This window comes from Phoca vitulina, unplaced genomic scaffold (genome assembly GCF_004348235.1).
Source record: "Phoca vitulina isolate PV1807 unplaced genomic scaffold, GSC_HSeal_1.0 scaffold26, whole genome shotgun sequence".
Taxonomy (NCBI): domain Eukaryota; kingdom Metazoa; phylum Chordata; class Mammalia; order Carnivora; family Phocidae; genus Phoca; species Phoca vitulina.
In genome coordinates this window covers 15050477-15070194 of record NW_022589729.1, presented here as the reverse complement: position 1 = coordinate 15070194, position 19718 = coordinate 15050477, and the positions used below count along the sequence as shown (strand labels likewise).

General features: G+C 37.6%; 1 protein-coding gene across 2 annotated transcripts in view; it reads right to left on the bottom strand.

The window, feature by feature from the left end:
* The window catches only part of CDC73 (cell division cycle 73), a 122622-nt gene that overhangs the window by 37082 nt on the left and 65822 nt on the right, over positions 1-19718 (bottom strand). For both annotated transcript variants that reach the window (XM_032422506.1, XM_032422507.1), the window contains exon 11: positions 185-242. In XM_032422506.1, the coding sequence (XP_032278397.1) occupies positions 185-242 (58 nt within the window). The remainder of the gene's footprint in view (positions 1-184; positions 243-19718) is intronic.

Below are 19718 nucleotides of genomic sequence, written 5' to 3'. Positions count from 1 at the left end.
TTTTCTAAAAAATTTTCTTTAATTCTTCAACTCTACCTATTTGTTCAAGTAAATGTTCCTATATTACTTTGTAAATACTTTGAAGTAAAATTTCAATTCCTTCAAAGCATTGTACATATCAAAAAAAATTTCATTGTGACCATTAAAAAAACAACAAAAAATCCCCCAAAGTTTTGTATTTTACCTGGTCTTGGTACTGGCTGTGCTGCAGGAGCCTGAGTCTTACGGGCCGATGCACCTTCCTTTAAAAGAATAAAAATTGACACATGATGTTAGAATTCCTTTACATAATAAACACGTCCATTTAATTACTGCAAAGAAATTCCGTATCTCCTTGTCTCTCAATCAGTCCCTCCACTGAACATGCTATGATCCTAAGCATTAAAAACACACACACACACACACACACACAAAAGCACAAAAAACAAAAACACCTCCCTTATCTTTTATGCTATTGGTCCTGAGGTAACAATAGGAATATTTAGTAGAAAATAAATTTAAACTGTTACCATACAGTAGTTATTGTAAGCATGTAACATTTTTCAAATATTTAATGATTTGCTTAATTGTTGACAATTTTAATATTTGCTTAAACGTTATTACCCATTTTAAAATCAAGTCAATCTTTTTTCCATTAAACAGTCTCAAAATGAATAAATGATACATAATCTCACATCAGAAAGATGTAAATGATGTTACTTTGGAGTGCATTAAAAAATTCCACAAACATTTCAAATTAAATGCCTTTAAAATATTCAGGGAAATAATCACATTTAAAAAGACGAGATTTGTTACATTTAAGAATGGTTAAAAATTTTAACTAAATAACAATCTCAACTAATTACTAAGCATGTAATATACAGAAAAAATATGGTAAGTATTGAAATATATCAATTATACATTCAGGAATAGATGCCTCGGAAATGCTTAAGATACTCAAAAAGCTGTCTTTAGTGTAACAGTTTCAATCATATTCACACTTAATAGAAAGCTACAAATGAAAAAAAAAGCTACAAATATAAATTTCAAAACAACTAGTAATTCATGGTGATAATATTCTAGTTGTACTCAAATGAATGAAATTTGATAACTATCAGGAAGTTACATAAATCCGTAATAATAAAAATCAGTATTAGAATCACAGAAACATTTCTAAAGAAATACTGTTAAATAATGTTAATTTTAACCATATTACATTCTCTTCAGAACTTGAGATTCTGCATAGTAATTTGGAATGGTAGGATATACCACAGTTTTTTTTTTTTTTTTAATAAATAACTGAATCAATTAAAGACATTTTAGCTTTCCATCCCATGTTCCTGCATAGAGAGGAATCAACTAGATATTATATAATAAACACAAAAATAAAATAAACAGGAGAGGGGGGAAAGATGGCGGAGGAGTAGGGGACCCTATTTCAACTGGTCCCCAGAATTGAGCTGGATATCTACCAGACCACTCTGAGCACCCAGGAAACCAGCCTGAGATGTAAGAAGATCTGGATCTCTACAAACAGAATATCGCAGGCGGTTGGTTTTGAGGTACGAAGCGGAGAGCCGTGATTCTGCGGGCAGATATCGGAGGATAAACGGAGGCGGGAGGGTGCCTGGCCGTGGGGATCCTACACCGCCGGTGAGTGACAGCCTCACGCGCTGCGTCCGGGCACAGACTCGCAGGCCGGTAGCGTCGGGAAAGGACTTTAGGGCAGCCCCCAGGTTGGAGGACCAGACCGGCGGGGTCGCGCACACGCGAACCGCAGCCCCCCTGGACAGAAACCGGAGCGACGGTCGCGCGCACGCGAACTGCAGCCTCCGAGACGGAAACCCGGTGCGCCGGGGTCCGCCGGTGAACTGCAACCCCCAGGGTGGAAACCCCCAGCAGCGGAGTCTCACCCACGCGAACTGCAGTCCCTGGGACAGGACCCCAAGCGGCGGAGTTGCGCGCAGCAGTGGCTGGCGGTTTTAGAAGCACAAAGGGCAGAGACGTGCCCGGACCTGGAGGCAGGACTGGGAGCGCTGCGGAGGGGCGCACAACCCAGGACGCTGCAGTTTATAGCAGCAGGGACAGAAACGGAGACAGTGGGGCCTGGAGAGCTCACTGAAGAACAGACTGAGGTCTCTCTGCTCTGAGGCAGAGGGTTGGAAACAGTCTCTTCTGCTCTGACTCGCGGAAGAGAGGCGGAAAGCCACCAGGGAAAGGCGCCAGAGAACAAAAGCCCCAAAGACTGATTCCCACTAAGCCCATCCCCCGCCACAGGGGCGCAGGGCAACTCTGCCCAAACAGGGTTGCCTGAGTAACAGCGCGGCAGGCCCCTTCCCCAGAAGATAGGCTGGGAAAACAAGCGGCCAGCAACCCTAAGGTCCCAAGAAAACAGGTGCATCTTGCTTGGGTTCTGGTCAATAATTTGGACTCTATACATTCCCTCAAACACCCATCAACAGAATGACTAGGAGGAGGAGCCCCCAAAACAGAGAAGACTCAGAGATTATGACTTATGCTGCAGATTTACAAATGGATGCAGATATAACCAAGATGTCGGAGATGGAATTCAGGCTAGCAATTGTGAAGACAATGGCTAGAATGGAGAAATCAATTAATGGCAACATAGAGTCTCTAAGGGCAGAAATAAAAGGGGAATTGGCAGAACTTAAAAATGCTATCAATGAGATCCAATCCAATCTAGATAATCTAACAGCTAGGGTAAGTGAGGCAGAAGAGAGAATAAGCGATCTGGAAGACAGTATAATAGATAGAAAGGGAAAAGAGGAGGCCAGGGAAAAACAACTCAGAATCCATGAAAATAGAATCAGAGAAATAAGTGACACCATGAGGAATTCCAATGTCAGAATCATTGGAATCCTGGAGGGAGTGGAGAGAGAGAGGGCTAGAAGATGTATTTGAGCAAATCGTAGCTGAGAACTTCCCTAATCTGGGGAATGAAACAAACATTCGAGTCCTAGAGGCAGAGAGGACCCCTCCTAAGATCAAGGAAAACAGGCCAACACCCCGGCATGTAATAGTAAAATTTGCAAATCTCAGAACCAAGGAAACCATCTTAAGGGCAGTTAGGGGCAAGAGATTCCTTACGTACAGAGGGAGGAACATCAGAATAACGTCAGACCTATCCACAGAGACCTGGCAAGCCAGAAAGGCCTGGCAAGACATATTCAAGGGTACTAAATGAGAAGAACATGCAGCCAAGAATACTTTATCCGGCAAGGCTTTCATTTAGAATGGATGGAGAGATGCAGAGCTTCCACGACCGGCAGAAGTTGAAAGAATATGTGACCACTAAGCCGGCCCTGCAAGAAATATTAAGGGGGGTTCTATAAAAGGAGAAAGACCCCAAGAGTGATCTACAACAGAAATTTACAGGGACAATCTATAAAAACAACATCTTCACAGGCAACATGATGACAATTAATTCTTATCTTTCAATAATCACTCTCAACGTGAATGGCCTAAACGCTCCCATTAAAACAGCAAGGGTTGCAGATTGGATAAAAAGACAGGACCCATCCATATGCTGTCTACAAGAGACTCATTTTGAACCTAAAGATACATCCAGACTGAAAGTGAAGGGATGGAGATCTATCTTCCATGCCAGCGGACCTCAAAAGAAAGCTGGGGTAGCAATTCTTATATCAGGCAAATTAGATTTTAAACTAAAGTCTGTAATAAGAGACACAGAAGGACACTATATCATTCTTAAAGGGTCTATCCAACAAGAAGATCTAACAATTGTAAATATCTATGCCCCCAACATGGGAGCAGCCATCTACATAAGCCAACTGTCAACCAAAATAAAGAGTCATATTGGTAACAATACGTTAATTGTAGGAGACCTCAATACTCCACTCTCAGCAATGGACACATCATCTAAGCAGAAAATCAACAAGGAAACAAGAGCTTTGAATGATACATTGGACCAGATGGACCTCATAGATATTTACAGAACATTCCACCCTAAAAGAACAGAATACTCATTCTTCTCGAGCACACATGGAACTTTCTCCAGAATAGACCATATACTGGGTCACAAATCAGGTCCCAACCGATACCAAAAGATTGAGATTATTCCCTGCATATTCTCAGACCACAATGCTCTAAAACTGGAACTCAATCACAAGAAAAAATTTGGCAGAAATTCAAACACTTGGAAGCTAAAGACCACTCTGCTCAAGAATGCTTGGGTCAACCAAGAAATCAAAGAAGAACTTAAACAATTCATGGAAATCAATGAGAACGAAAACACATCGGTCCAAAACCTATGGGATACTGCAAAGGCGGTCCTAAGGGGGAAATACATAGCCATCCAAGCCTCACTCAAAAAAATAGAAAAATCCCGAATTCACCAACTAACTCTACACCTTAAAGAACTAGAGAAAAAGCAACAAATGACGCCTAAGCCACGCATTAGAAGAGAAATAATTAAAATTAGAGCAGAAATCAATGAATTAGAAACCAGAAACACAGTAGATCGGATCAATGAAACTAGAAGTTGGTTCTTTGAATTAGTAAGATTGATAAACCACTGGCCAGACTTATCCAAAAGAAGAGAGAAAGGACCCAAATTAATAAAATTATGAATGAAAGGGGAGAGATCACGACCAACACCAAGGAAATAGAAACAATTATTAGAAATTATTATCAACAATTATATGCCAATAAACTGAGCAATCTGGATGAAATGGAGGCCTTCCTGGAAACCTATAAGCTGCCAAGACTGAAACAGGAAGAAATTGACAACCTGAATAGGCCAATAACCAGTAACGAGATTGAAGCAGTGATCAAAAACCTCCCAAAAAACAAGAGTCCAGGGCCTGATGGATTCCCTGGGGAATTCTACCAAACATTCAAAGAAGAAATAATACCTATTCTACTGAAGCTGTTTCAAAAAATAGAAACAGAAGGAAAACTTCCAAACTCATTCTATGAGGCCAGCATTACCTTAATCCCCAAACTAGGCAAAGACCCCATCAAAAAGGAGAATTTCAGACTGATATCCCTGATGAATATGGATTCCAAAATCCTCAACAAAATCCTAGCTAATAGGATCCAACAATACATTAAAAGGATCATCCACCATGACCAAGTGGGATTTATCCCCGGGATGCAAGAGTGGTTCAACATTCGCAAATCAATCAATGTGATAGAACACATTAATAAGAGGAGGGAGAAGAACCATATGGTCCTCTCAATTGATGCAGAAAAAGCATTTGACAAAATACAACATCCTTTCCTGATTAAAACTCTCCAGAGTATAGGGATAGAGGAAACATTCCTCAAGCTCATAAAATCCATCTATGAAAAACCCACAGCGAATATCATCCTCAATGGGGAAAAGCTGAGAGCCTTTCCCTTAAGATCAGGAACACGTCAAGGGTGCCCACTCTCACCACTGTTGTTCAACATAGTACTAGAAGTCCTAGCAACAGCAATCAGCCTACAAAAAGAAATAAAAGGCATTCAAATTGGCAAAGAAGAAGTCAAACTCTCTCTTTTTGCAGACGACATGATACTTTATGTGGAAAACCCAAAAGACTCCACCCCCAAATTACTAGAACTCATCCAGCAATTCAGTAATGTGGCAGGATACAAAATCAATGCACAGAAATCAGTTGCTTTCTTTTTTTTTTTTTTTTTTTTAAAGATTTTATTTATTTGACAGAGAGAAAGACAGCCAGAGAGGGAACACAAGCAGGGGGAGCGGGAGAGGGAGAAGCAGGCTTCCCGCTCAGCAGGGAGCCCGATGCGGGGCTCGATTCCAGGACCCTGGGACCATGACCTGAACCGAAGGCAGACGCTTAATGACTGAGCCACCCAGGCGCCCCTCAGTTGCTTTCTTATACACTAACAACGCAACTGTTGAAAGAGAAATTAAAGAAACGATTCCATTTACAATAGCACCAAAAACCATAAGATACCTCGGAATAAACCTAACCAAAGAGGTAAAGGATCTATACTCTAGGAACCACAAAACACTCATGAAAGAAACTGAAGAAGACACAAAAAGATGGAAAAACATTCCGTGCTCATGGATCAGAAGAATAAACGTTGTTAAAATGTCTATGCTACCCAGAGCAATCTATACCTTCAATGCCATCCCGATCAAAATTCCAATGACATTTTTCAAAGTGCTGGAACAAACAATCCTAAAATTTGTATGGAATCAGAAAAGACCCCGAATCGCCAAGGAGATGTTGAAAAAGAAAAACAAAGCTGGGGGCATCACGTTGCCCAATTTCAAGCTATATTACAAAGCAGTGATCACCAAGACAGCATGGTACTGGCACAAAAACAGACATACAGACCAATGGAACAGAATAGAGAACCCAGATATGGACCCTCAACTCTATGGTCAAATAATCTTTGACAAAGCAGGAAAAAACATGCAATGGAAAAAAGACAGTCTCTTCAATAAATGGTGCTGGGGAAATTGGACAGCCACACGCAGAAGAATGAAACTCAATCATTCTCTAACACCATTCACAAAGATAAACTCAAAGTGGATGAAAGACCTCAATGTGAGACAGGAATCCATCAAAATCCTAGAGGGGAACATAGGCAGTAACCTCTTTGACATCGGCCACAGCAACTTCTTTCAAGATACATCTCCAAAAGCTAGTGAAACAAAAGCAAAAATGAACTTTTGGGACTTCATCAAGATAAAAAGCTTCTGCACAGCAAAGGAAATAGTCAACAAAACAAAGAGGCAACCCACAGAATGGGAGAAGATATTTGCAAATGACACTACAGATAAAGGGCTGGTATCCAAAATCTATAAAGAACTTCTCAAACTCAACACCCAAAAAACAAATAATCAAGTCAAAAAGTGGGCAGAAGAGATGAACAGACACTTCTTTGAAGAAGACATACAAATGGCTAACAGGCACATGAAAAAATGTTCATCATCATTAGCCATCAGGGAAATCCAAATCAAAACCACACTGAGATACCACCTTACACCAGTTAGAATGGCCAAAATGGACAGGGAAAGAAACAACAAATGTTGGAGAGGTTGTGGAGAAAGGGGAACCCTCTTACACTGTTGGTGGGAATGCAAGTTGGTACAGCCCCTTTGGAAAACAGTGTGGAGGTTCCTCAAAAATTTACAAATAGAGCTACCCTATGACCCAGCAATTGCACTACTGGGTATTTACCCCAAAGACACAGATGTAGTGAAAAGAAGGGCCATATACACCCCAATGTTCATAGCAGCAACGTCCGCAATAGCCAAACTGTGGAAAGAGCTGACATGCCCTTCAACAGATGGATAAAGAAGATGTGGTCCATATATACAACGGAATATTACTTAGCCATCAGAAAAGATGAATACCCAACTTTTACATCAACATGGATGGGACTGGAGGAGATTATGCTAAGTGAAATAAGTCAAGCAGAGAAAATCAATTATCATATGGTTTCACTTATTTGTGGAACATAAGGAGTAACATGGAGGCCATTAAGAGAAGGAAGGGAAAAATGGGCGGGGGGAATTGGAGGGAGAGATGAACCATGAGAGACTATGGACCTGAGAAACAAACAGGGTTTTAGAGGGGAGGGGGGAGGGGGGATTGGTTAGCCCGGTGATGGGTATTAAGGAGGGCACGTACTGCATGGAGCACTAGGTGTTATACGAAAACAATGGATCGTGGATCACTACATCAAAAACTAATGATGTATTGTATGGTGACTAACATAATAAAATTAAAATAAAATAAAATAAAATAAAATAAAATAAACATTACCCATATTACCTAGAAATCCTTATATGTAAACACTGAGTCATGGAATATGACTTAAGTACACACAGAAACAGAAAAAATAAATGAGACAGGAAGAAGAACAAGGAGCACACACATATGCAGGTATCTTTCTGTCTACATTTGACTATAAGGTTAGCTGGATCCAAATCAAAGCCCCCCCCTTTTTAAAATTTTTTATTGTTATGTTAATCACCATACATTACATCATTAGTTTTTGATGTAGTGTTCCATGATTCATTGTTTGTGCGTAACACCCAGTGCTCCATGCAGAACGTGCCCTCTTTAGTACCCATCACCAGGCTAACCCATCCTCCCACCCCCCTCTCCTCTAGAACCCTCAGTTTGTTTTTCAGAGTCCATCGTCTCTCATGGTTCGTCTCCCCCTCCAATTCCCCCCCCCTTCATTCTTCCCCTCCTATCTTTTTTTTTTTCTTAACATATATTGCATTATTTGTTTCAGAGGTACAGATCTGTGATTCAACAGTCTTGCACAATTCACAGCGCTCACCATAGCACATACCCTCCTCAATGTCTATCACCCGGCCCCCCCATCCCTCCCACCCCACCCCCCACTCCAGCAACCCTCAGTTTGTTTCCTGAGATTAAGAATTCCTCATATCAGTGAGGTCATATGATACATGTCTTTCTCTGATTGACTTATTTTGCTCAGCATAACACCCTCCAGTTCCATCCACGTCGTTGCAAATGGCAAGATCTCATTCCTTTTGATGGCTGCATAATACAAAGTCCCCTTCTTTTAAAAAGAGTAGACGAAGTTCAAAATCACAAGAACACAACAGCACTATGTGCATATTGAGAACTATCAGAACCAAAACTGATTCAGCTGACTACTAAAATATACCTATACTATATGACGAGACTATGGCTCTTATAACATGGGTCAGCAAAAGGTACAAACACATAGAAGTAATATGAAAAAAGGTCTTTTCCATTAGAAATCATAACCCTTAAGTGTTTTTATCTACTTTTGAGTAAACTCAAAACTAGGACCTCTTTAGGGGCGCCTGGGTGGCTCAGTTGGTTAAGCGACTGCCTTCGGCTCAGGTCATGATCCTGGAGTCCTGGGATCGAGTCCCACATCAGGCTCCCTGCTCAGCAGGGAGTCTGCTTCTCCCTCTGACCCTCCCCCCTCTCATGCTCTCTCTATCTCATTCTCTCTCTCAAATAAATAAATAAAATCTTAAAAAAAAAAAAAAAAAACTAGGACCTCTTTAAATACCAAAAAATGGGTATTTTCTGTTTACAAAGTAAGCTATCATTGCCTGATGACCTTCTCCTACTCCAAATTATCCCTTTTTGGGAATAAGCCTTAGCCCTTGGTCACTGGGAGAGGCATATGTCTTAGGCTAGGTCAATCAAGAGTTCTCCCCTGTATGTTTTACTAGCTGGAACTAGCAAGTTACAACTCTAGCTACAAGGCTGCAAGGTGGTAAACCAAAAATTACAGATGATCATATATCTCTTGACTCATGGGGAAAGCCCAATCTGCAGAAGGACAGAATGACACTAGTATGCACAAAAAAGAGGTAAATATAACATCCCCTATAACACCTATCTAGATATAATAGCCTCAAGGCCTATTCTCCCCCTACGTCTTCTTGATTATATGAACCTTTAAAATCCCTCATCTCACGACTCTATGAACTCCCACACACATTTTTACCTCCATTAGTTGAGCAGAGTTACTGTTAGTTGCAACTGGAAGAGGTCTAACTTTGTCTTCTCAGATGTACTAAAAATTGAGTTGCCAAAGTCACTGCAGTATAACTTTGCTTAATTTTGTAGTTACTAAACAAACACAAATAAGTGTAAATGCAAGCATGCATTCACACACTCTCAATCTCTCTCTCTTTCTCTCTCTCTCTCTCTCTCTCTCACACACACACACACACACACACAACCTATACAGCTATTAAATTGGAGACTGTGGACTCCTTGAAAGAAAACTGGGAAGAACTTAACTAATCATGTCAGTTTGTGGCCCTTTTAGGACTCCCTAGCCAACACAAAGAGCTAAAAGTTCATTCCACTCCAATCTGTACTATTTTGAAATAAAATTATAGAAGTCCTTGCATAAAGAACCTCAGAAACCATATAATCCGACTCCACCACTCCTTAAAGATGAAAAAACAGAGGTGAGGTTTTTCAAAGGCTACAAAATGGTATATCTGGCATATGCTAAGAAAAAGGAATAAGAATTTGGCAGTAATATGGGGAAGAGACTGACAGTTCCACATTTTTAAAGATACATGGATTGGGGGAAAAATACAATACCCATCTGGGAAAATAAAGTATCAGCAAAAAAAAAAAAAAAAAAAAAAATAAAAGCCAACTAAAAGAGCTGACAAGTTGTGCTAACTGGAGAGGAAAACTTGCTTTCTCTTGAAAAGTCAGAACAATTACAATTTCCACCGAGACCTGAGGCATTCTAGAAAAGAAATAACTGATAAGAACGGTAGAAGTGATAGAATCATTTTTGTAAAACGTAACAAGGCAAAACAAACTATACTGTTTATAATCCTTACTTATTTTAGCAAATGAGAAAACCTAAAAATCTCCTGGTACCGGGAGAGACAATATTGGTATTTCTGCTTTAAACAAGCAGGAAATAGTACCATTATATATAATATCATAAGAAAAAATATTTGTAACAAGTGTCAGTATGGAAAAGATTATATTTACTTAATTTGGAAAAATGCTTTTTATATGAAACTTCATAAAATACTAAAAATTCTAAATGAAGAAAACATACAGAATATATATGCAGATTTTATAAGTTTATAATCTACCTTTTTGACTACCGTATTTACGACAGCAAAAGTAACGTTTTAAAAATGAAATTCTAATTGTACCCTTACATGCTTTTGCCTTTCTACAGTAACACACTCCCATGAAATGTGGATTTGATATTTAGAATTCCCAAATACCAGGATGCTTTTTTAAAAAGCATCTGAATTTTAAGTACATTGAGTCTTTAAAAAAAAAGTATTTTGGAAAAACTATAAAGAAAAAGAAAACTGCAACTCTGTAGACGAATGACAATGAGGCTGAAAACATACAAGATTTCAAGAGCAAAACACAAATTACAAGCACAATTTATTTTTTTACATTTGCCATAACCCAGAGGCATATGCATATAATGTCTGCCAACACAGAAAATAGCTAACACATTCCTAAAATATAGTATAGTGTATCTATAAAATATATAGATTTAATACCTCTATCAAATCCCTCAATTTGCTATAGAATTCTCTATTTACTTTGTCTGCTTCTCTCAACCAGACTGTAAACTAACTTAGGTCAGGGACTGTCTATTATGTCTCCAATGCCTGTTACATGGTGCCTAATGTATGGCAGGTCCTTAAAAAATTTACATTAACTAATTAAAACAAAAATCCATTTGCCTTAATATTACTGATTCACCACTGTTAAACTGTTTTAATCTGTTAAATAAAAATGGTAAAAATATCATAAAGAATTATTGAGAGACTTAAACAACATTAATTTATTCATTCTATACACATTCATCAAAGCACTGAAAGCCAAATAAGAAACTGGGAATGTATCAGTATGAACAAGAGCAAGGTGGTCCCTGCCTTCATCATGTTTTGTAATTTAATGGAGGATCAGTGAATCAAAGTTTAAAAATTATAAAGAGTTACATATGTGTTTTTAGTTATTTGTAATGTGCATGTAAGTATTTTTTATAAATGTGTATGTGTATGTTCAGCTTAGTGCCCAAAATAAAGAGAAACTAATAATTATTAAACCAACTTCTTTCCATAAAGAAACATTCTCTATAAGAAAAGAACTAGCAAACCAAGTTCAGTAGCATACTAAAAAGATTATACACCATGACCAAGTGGCATTTATTCCTGGAATGCAATGATGGCTCAATATACGAAAATCAATAGAAATCACATTAACAGAATGAAGGGAAAATACATGATCATTTCAACTGATACAGAAAAAGGATCTGACAATTTAACATCCTTTCATGATTTAAAAACAACATCACACACACCTTAACAAACTAGGAATGAAAGGAAACTTTTTCAACATAATAAAAACTAAACATAAAAAACCCACAACAGCTAACATATTCAATGGAGAAAGACTGAAACCTCGTAAGATCAGGAACAGTATGTCCACTTCCACTACTTTGATTCAACATAGCATCTGAAATTCCAGCCAGGGCAATTAGGCGAGGGGAGAAAAAAAAAAAAGGCACCTGGGCGGTTAAGTAACTCTTGGTTTCAGCTCAGATCATGATCTCCCACTCGTGACATCGAGCCCCACGATGGACTCCACGCTTACTGCTGACTCTGCTTGTCCCTCTCTCTGCCCCTCCCCCTGCTCATGCACACGGCACGCACACACGGCTCTCTCTCAAATAAATAAATAATCTTGAAAAAAAAAATAACTCCTTCAACTCAAAACCAAAAAACAAACAACCCAATTCAAAAATGGGTAAAAAACTTAAATAGACATTTCACCAGAGAAACTGACCATTGTCCAGATGGTCCATAAGCACATGAAAATATGCTCAAGCATCACTAATCATTCAGGAAATGTACATCAAAACCACAATGAGATACCACTTCATACCCATTAGGACAGCTATTATCAAACACACAAAAAACAGAAATTAACAAGTATTGACAGGGATGTGGAGAAATCAGAATCTTTGTGCATGGCTGATGGGAATGTAAAATGTGTAGCTGCTATGGAAAACAGTATGGTTGATACCTCAAAAAATTAAACATAGAATTACCTATGATCCAGCAATTCCAACTCTTGGTATATAACCAAAAGAACTGAAAGCAGGGACTCGACCGGGTATTTGTATGCTGATGTGAATACCATTATTCACAATAGCCAAAAGGTGAAAACAACCTAAATGTCCACTGACAAACAAATGGATACACAAATTACAGTTTATACATACAATGGAATATCATTCACTCTTAAAAAAAAGAAATTCTGAATTGTGCTATAACATGGATGAACCTTGAAAACATTACGCTAAATGAAGTAGGCTAGACACAAAAAGACAAATACTGTACGACTGTACTTCTATGAAGTACCTGGGAAGAGTCAAAGTCATAGAAATAGAAAGTAGAATAGTGGTTGCCAGGGGCTGGGAAGAGGGCAACAGGAAACTATTTAATGTGTACAGAGTTTCAGTTTGGAATGATGAAAAAATTCTGAAGATACAGAGTGGTGATGGCTGCACAACGTTATGGATATACTTAATGCCACTGAATTATCACTTAAAACGGTAAATCATATATATATAAACAATAAAAAATCTTTTTTAAAAAGCACAAAATGTGCTTAAAAAAATAAACACAGTCTAATTACAAATGATGGCAGCCTTTTCAAGGGATGTCTACTCACAAAATACCCTATTTCCCCTTTTCAGAGCTGGACCATACCCACAAGGGATAAACTCATGAACAAGCTGACCCAATCATATCTTCTCTTCTTTGGAGTTTTGAAATCCATACTGAGAGATATGCCCAGCAATGTGAGCTACAGTTATCTGTAGCAGGCTGGCTTTAAGGAGGACTAGGTGTACAAAGGACCAGAGAGCTGGTGTAGAGATGCAGAAAAAGTGACAAGTAATCATATGGCACCAGACAGAAACAGAAAAGCTTCCTTGATTCCTGACAGTTTTCCAATGTCTCACTGCGTTCTTTTAAAGGCCAATTTATATTTCTCAGTCCTGGGTTCTGCAGAAGATTCCTACACCATTATAATGTATTTCCTTTTCTTCCTTACGCTGACTTGAGCAAGTTTCTGCTACTTGAAATCAAAGGAGCAGAGACTAAAGAAAATATTTTAATCTCAATAAAGATAAAAATCTATTCCTACCCAAATCCACTCATAGAATTAAAACTTTGACCTGGGAATAAATACTTATTTTCTTTATAGTCACAGACAAAACTGGAACACAAGTGCTCATGAATAGCATTAGAAGATATTCACTGATTAAAAATCTAAATACCAGTTTTCCATTTATCATTCTCTAGAATCCTTTCAGAAGGTTAACTATGAAGGTTAATTTTATGTGTTAACTGGGCAATGGAGTACCCAGATAATTTGGTTAAAACATCATTCTGGATGTGTCTGTGAGAAAGTTTCTGGGTAAGATTAACATTTGAATCAACAGACTGAGTAAAGCAAGACTGCCCTCCCCAATGTGGGTGGGCCTCATTGAATCCACTGAAGAAATGAACAGAATAAAAAGGCACAGTTAAAAAAAAAAAAAAAAAAAAAAAAAAGGCACAGTAAAAAAGAATTCACTCCTGCCTGGCTGTTGTCAAGTTGGGACATCAATACTCTCTTGCCTTTGGAGCCCGCCTTAGACTTCAGCTGTACCATCAACTCTCCTGGGTCTCCGGCTTGTTGACTGCAAATCTTGGGACTTTTCAGTTTCCATAATCACATGTGCCAATTCCTCCTTACCCACCCACCCACCCATCCATCCATCCATCCATCCAACCGTCCCTCCCTCCTTCCCTCCCTCCCTCCTATGGGTTGTTTCTCTGGAGAATCCAGACTAAGACAAATATAGCAAGTAAAATTTGGATCAAAAGAGAGGAAAAGAGAGTGAGACAGAATACAAAATCTTTAAAGGAGTATTTGTGCATAATGGGAAAATATCAAAATTCTTTTTTATTTATCTACAGATTAAAAGATTACATCCACATAAATGTAGATGAAATGTTTAATTATAAAACTACATTAGAAACAAACCCACCATAGAAATTGATCTCCTTTAATACCAAAGTCTATAATGCCCACATACCTTTCTGGCACAAATGAGCAATTCTCTTATATGTGTCACTGAGGTTTAATAAAAGCACAATCTTTCTCATTTAAATCTGGCAGGATTTTTTTTATAGTGACAGAGGGCCAGGGGTAAGGGATCATTTGTGTACCTTATGGGTCCATGGACTAAAAATAAAAACACTGATGTATCCAGAGGCAGTGTAAATCAGTGCAAAAAAACTTGATTTAGAAGTCTTGAACCCCAGGTTCTAGCTTTGGCTCGGACTTATTAAAGAGTGGAGCTCTGAGAAAAATCACAACCTCTCAGGGTCTTGATTATCTTGCCTCCAAAATGAGACAACTAGATTTTTAGATGATTAGAAAGGTCTAATTCTGCCCTAAAAGTCCATTATTATAATGTAAATAATACCCTGTCACTAGGAACAATGCCATTGCAGTACAACCTCCAATGTCCAACTAACTTAAGTTTAAGGACATAATTCAGTATGGTTTCTTCAAAGATGGTATAGCCATATAAATTTGCTCTTCTGTTTCACTGAATAAAAACATAATATTCTCCCATCCATCTCCCTCTATCAAAGGGTACATGTTTGGAATTAGCTAAATTTGATTGTTCTGAGAATCACAGAATTATAGGTACTGGCAATAGAGGAAGAACAGAAAATAACAATCTTGTAAGCTTTAAAAGAAAACATTCAATGTTTTACCATTTAATATAATTCAATAAATTGAGGAAGCTAAAATAAACACAGACCTGTATATATTTAACTATTTGACCCCCCTTACCCCCAACACACACAGAGTCAAATGAAATATTCTGGAACATTATAAATATTAATCAATATAAAATCTGTGAAAAGTTACAAAGGAAATACAGAAAAAAACTCAAATTCAACTACGAGGATATAGAAAAGAAACAAACTCAATATGTCAGTAAGTAATCGGGAAAATGATAAAAGAAAATGGAGAGTACAACAAAAATATAAAAATTTTCATTTTTAAAATTTTGGTTCACTAAAACTCAACAACTGTGTTATCCCCGAGACATCGTGTTATTTATTTGAAGGGAATAAAAATACTTGAAAAGCATGAAAATTAAGAATAAAATGTAATGCAAACCAACTACAATTGTGAAGACAAAAGTATCAAAAGAGTGAAACTGAGTGACACCATAATGAATTACAGAAACAATTTGAAATTGAAGGGAAAAAAATAAGTATGTAACATTTTCTTCCAGTTATTTTGTTATCTATATAATGATCTATGTATCCTGTCTATCAATTTCTTGAATAAAAGGAACCTAATGACAAAAGCTCATATCCCTCTGTAGCTTGCATATAAAAAATGTTCAATGTATTTGTTGAATATAAGTGAATCCCTTAGGCATCCTCTTAAGAAGTTGGGGAAGGGGAAGAAAATCAAACCCTAAAGTCAAACATTACCCATTCCTAATCCTATAACCTTTGCCTGCCTCTTTTCTGCTTTGCAAAGTTTCTTTATACTTAAGTTCCTATTTCCAATGAGATCATAAATAATCATTCTAAAGAGAGTTCCTATGAATTTAGAATCAAGTATATTTATGCTCCCAGCTCTTCTCAAAAAAGCCCTTTGGGGAAAACATTCTATTTACTTACTTCCAACTTTTTCCTTTCTTTCCTTATCTATTAAAGCTATTAAATAAAAAGCATTTTCTGATACTAATAATTTATATGTGAAAATGCTTCTTTGTGAAGTTTTAGCAGAGTTTTAAGTTTCAACCCATTATATCTACCTGAATTTATAAATTGTTTTGTTATACTTTGTAATTAATTAACAGTGTTTAAATTTTTAAATACTATCAATGTGTTGAGGAGTAGGGAGTAAGGTGCCTGAGAACTTATTCAAAGATACTGACCTAGTGGGCTTCACACCCTTATCAAACTCAGTAATGTCTTCTGTGTGTAAGAAATATTTTACATTGACCCCTTTTAACAATCTGAAATGAAATGCCTTTAAAGGTAACATAAGCAACCTATGTATGTAATTTTTTTAAAGGAAATCAATATCCTAACAAATACAAGAATGAAATTTTAAAAGAAATCTACGGGGCGCCTGAGTGGCTCAGTCGTTAAGCGTCTGCCTTCGGCTCGGGTCGCGATCCCAGGGTCCTGGGATTGAGCCCCACATCTGGGCTCTCTGCTCAGCGGGAAGCCTGCTTCTCCCTCTCCCACTCCCCCTGCTTGTGTTCACTCTCTCGCTGCTCTCTCTCTCTCTGTCAAAATAAATCTTTAAAAAAAAAAAAAAAAAAAAATCTACGATAAACACAAGTATTTCAATATTAACCTCAGAAATGATTATACCAGAAGACATAATGAAGTAATCGAAAGCTAGTACCTATTCATAAAATCACAGTGAATGTAACAATTACAAATGTCCACAGACTGGTATACTCTCTATTGGTAAGCCAACTACTACAAACATGACTGCCACAGGCAACAGGATTTTTCAAAATGGCGAACTACTGGCCAAGTTCAGAACAAAGTTGAGTACAATCTTCTTCAATATACATTGTGGTTATATACCTAGGAAAATTCAGTGCATGTTAAAACTTTACAAAATATACTTGGTATTCTAATTAGGTTCATTTAAAATTGCCCCACCCACTATAGACCTCCTTCCCTGGCCTCACTCACTAAATGCCCTTCAATTATTTTGTCAACAAAAAATACCCTCATAAACTTCTAGAACACCTCCTAGAAAATAACATTTCCCCCACTGAGAACCAAAGCTCTCAACAAGAGTATCCCCTGTGTGACAAATAACAAATGAAAGAGTCTAGTTGATTTATGCTACACTGAAACAGCTACAATCCTAAGAAACTGAAGAACATACAAGCATAACACAAACTACTGCTGATTTTTAATGCTTATATTTTCCCTTAGGATCATTAATAGTTTGTATGAATTAAAACTGGTAAGGGTGTTGAAAATTAGTTCTGAAAGAGACACTTAAATTTAGCTCTGCTTTCATGTCAAAAGAAATTCTTAAAACAGTGTGAGTATCTGCTGCACAAGTTGGTGAAAACTGAAGAAGAAAAATAAGGCAGGCAAACACTGACACTTGTGGTCATTCTGAGATTGCTAATTTGAAATCAGGCTAATGCCTGCTTTGTAAATTCAAGGAAAGGTAGAAACTGGTTCATAAATCACCTACTGATTTCAAAGGAAAACTGTAAACTCTTAATGAACACACAGTAATTTTTCTTCAAAAAGAGAAAACTACTTACTAATATTAAACAGCCAAAAATGTGCTATTTGTCCATATATTTATATATTGAAAAAGATTTCATCTGATTTTAAGTCAAAAGATATAAACTCTAAGCAAACATTACTCTATGCAAAACTGTTGACTGATCTCAATTAAAACTAAGGCTGGTCTCTAAATAACTATGTCAAATGGTATTTTTCAGAGTACTATGGTGGAAATAACACCTGATCCAAAACATTAAGATTTTTCTCCAGCACTGGAAAAAATAACTAGTTCTTTAGGTGAGCACTGGATGAAATAAAAATGGCTTGCATTTAGGGGCCAATTACTCATATTAAAGCACCAACAGGAATGAAGACCAATGTAGGGAAAACCAGATTCATGTCTCCTCTTCTCAAATTATTCAAGGATATTTGCTCATTCTCAGTGAATTGCCTGCCACGGTTGAAGTGTTATCTCCTACACCCTTTTCTCCCTCATTCTTTTTACCAAGGACATTTAGTTGAATTTATATAGGTAGTAAATTCCATGAAATAACTTATCTTTATTATTAGTGAGCAAATCTAAACCTGATTCATCATGTTATAATGACTCAGAAACTACTAGCCAAATGAATAAAGTAATTATTACTTCTGTACTCAACAGAAACTAAGAATTAGGTGGCTATTCAAAACCTGTCTTTAAATTCTGCCTCCCTGAGGGCTATTGTATGCAGACATGCCCAGGAAAATCCTAAAACCAACCTGGACAGTTCTGGCCAAAATACAGAGTGATAGCCTATTTTGCCCATCAGAGATGTGTTATAAGATTAAAAAGCAGACCTATACAAGTAAAAATTACAAGACATTTATAACTATAAAACTTAACAAAGCAGCTGCCAGCTTCCTGAGTCTGACAAAGAAATCTGTCACATTTACTGAGAAAGTTTAACCATAGAATTCAGATGTTAAAAGAAACTAGACTAAAGGAAGAACTTCTACAAGCTTGCCTGTCGTAAGATTTTTACAGTTTCTCTTGGCTGGAAACATGCAGGTTGCTAGAAAAAGTCACTAAAGGAACTTTAATCTGGTGTCTGCTCTGTTTTTCTGTACTTTATGTACAGTTCTTAGCCAGCTTAATTTAAATTTAAGAAACCAATGGCACATGTACCTAAAAGTTTAAATTCTGATTAAGTAGACAGGCACCTTTTCATCAGTTTCTAGGAGTCTCTTTTGCTGTATTAACCCTTATCCCCTAGCAAGCATAGTTGAGACAACAGTCCACTGGAAATTCAGGGGCTCAAACCAATACTGGGGGAACTATTAACCAGCAGGTTATCTGACGGAGCTCTCTTAATCAAGATCTTTAATAAATCCAGTGGGACACCAAAAGAGTCAAATCAAAGGAACTAGCAAAAAAAATAGTTTTATCCTTCCTAGAGAAAGGGTAGGGAAGGTGTCTAAACCATCTCTGTCCCCCTAACATTTAATAAACTGTGCGTACCTACAAATACTGGCACACGGTAGTTGACCAGTATGTATTTGTTTGACAAGTGAATAAAGTGAAAATATAAACATCCATTTATAATTCTATGAATGAATTCTGGGTATGCTGTGCCAGTCCTATAAAAGAATTCCCACTGGGGCACCTGGGTGGCTCAGTCAGTTAAGCGGCTGCCTTCGGCTCAGGTCATGATCTCAGGGTCCTGGGATGGAGCCCTGCATCGGGCTCCATGCTCAGCGGGAAGTCTGCTTCTCCCTCTCCCACTCCCCCTACTTGTGTTCCCTCTCTTGATGTCTCTCTGTCAAATAAATAAAATCTTAAAAAAAAAAAAAAGTGGAAAAAAAAAGAGAATTTCCACAATTTCTCCAGCAGTGTTACCTAGTATAATGGTTAAGAACAGAG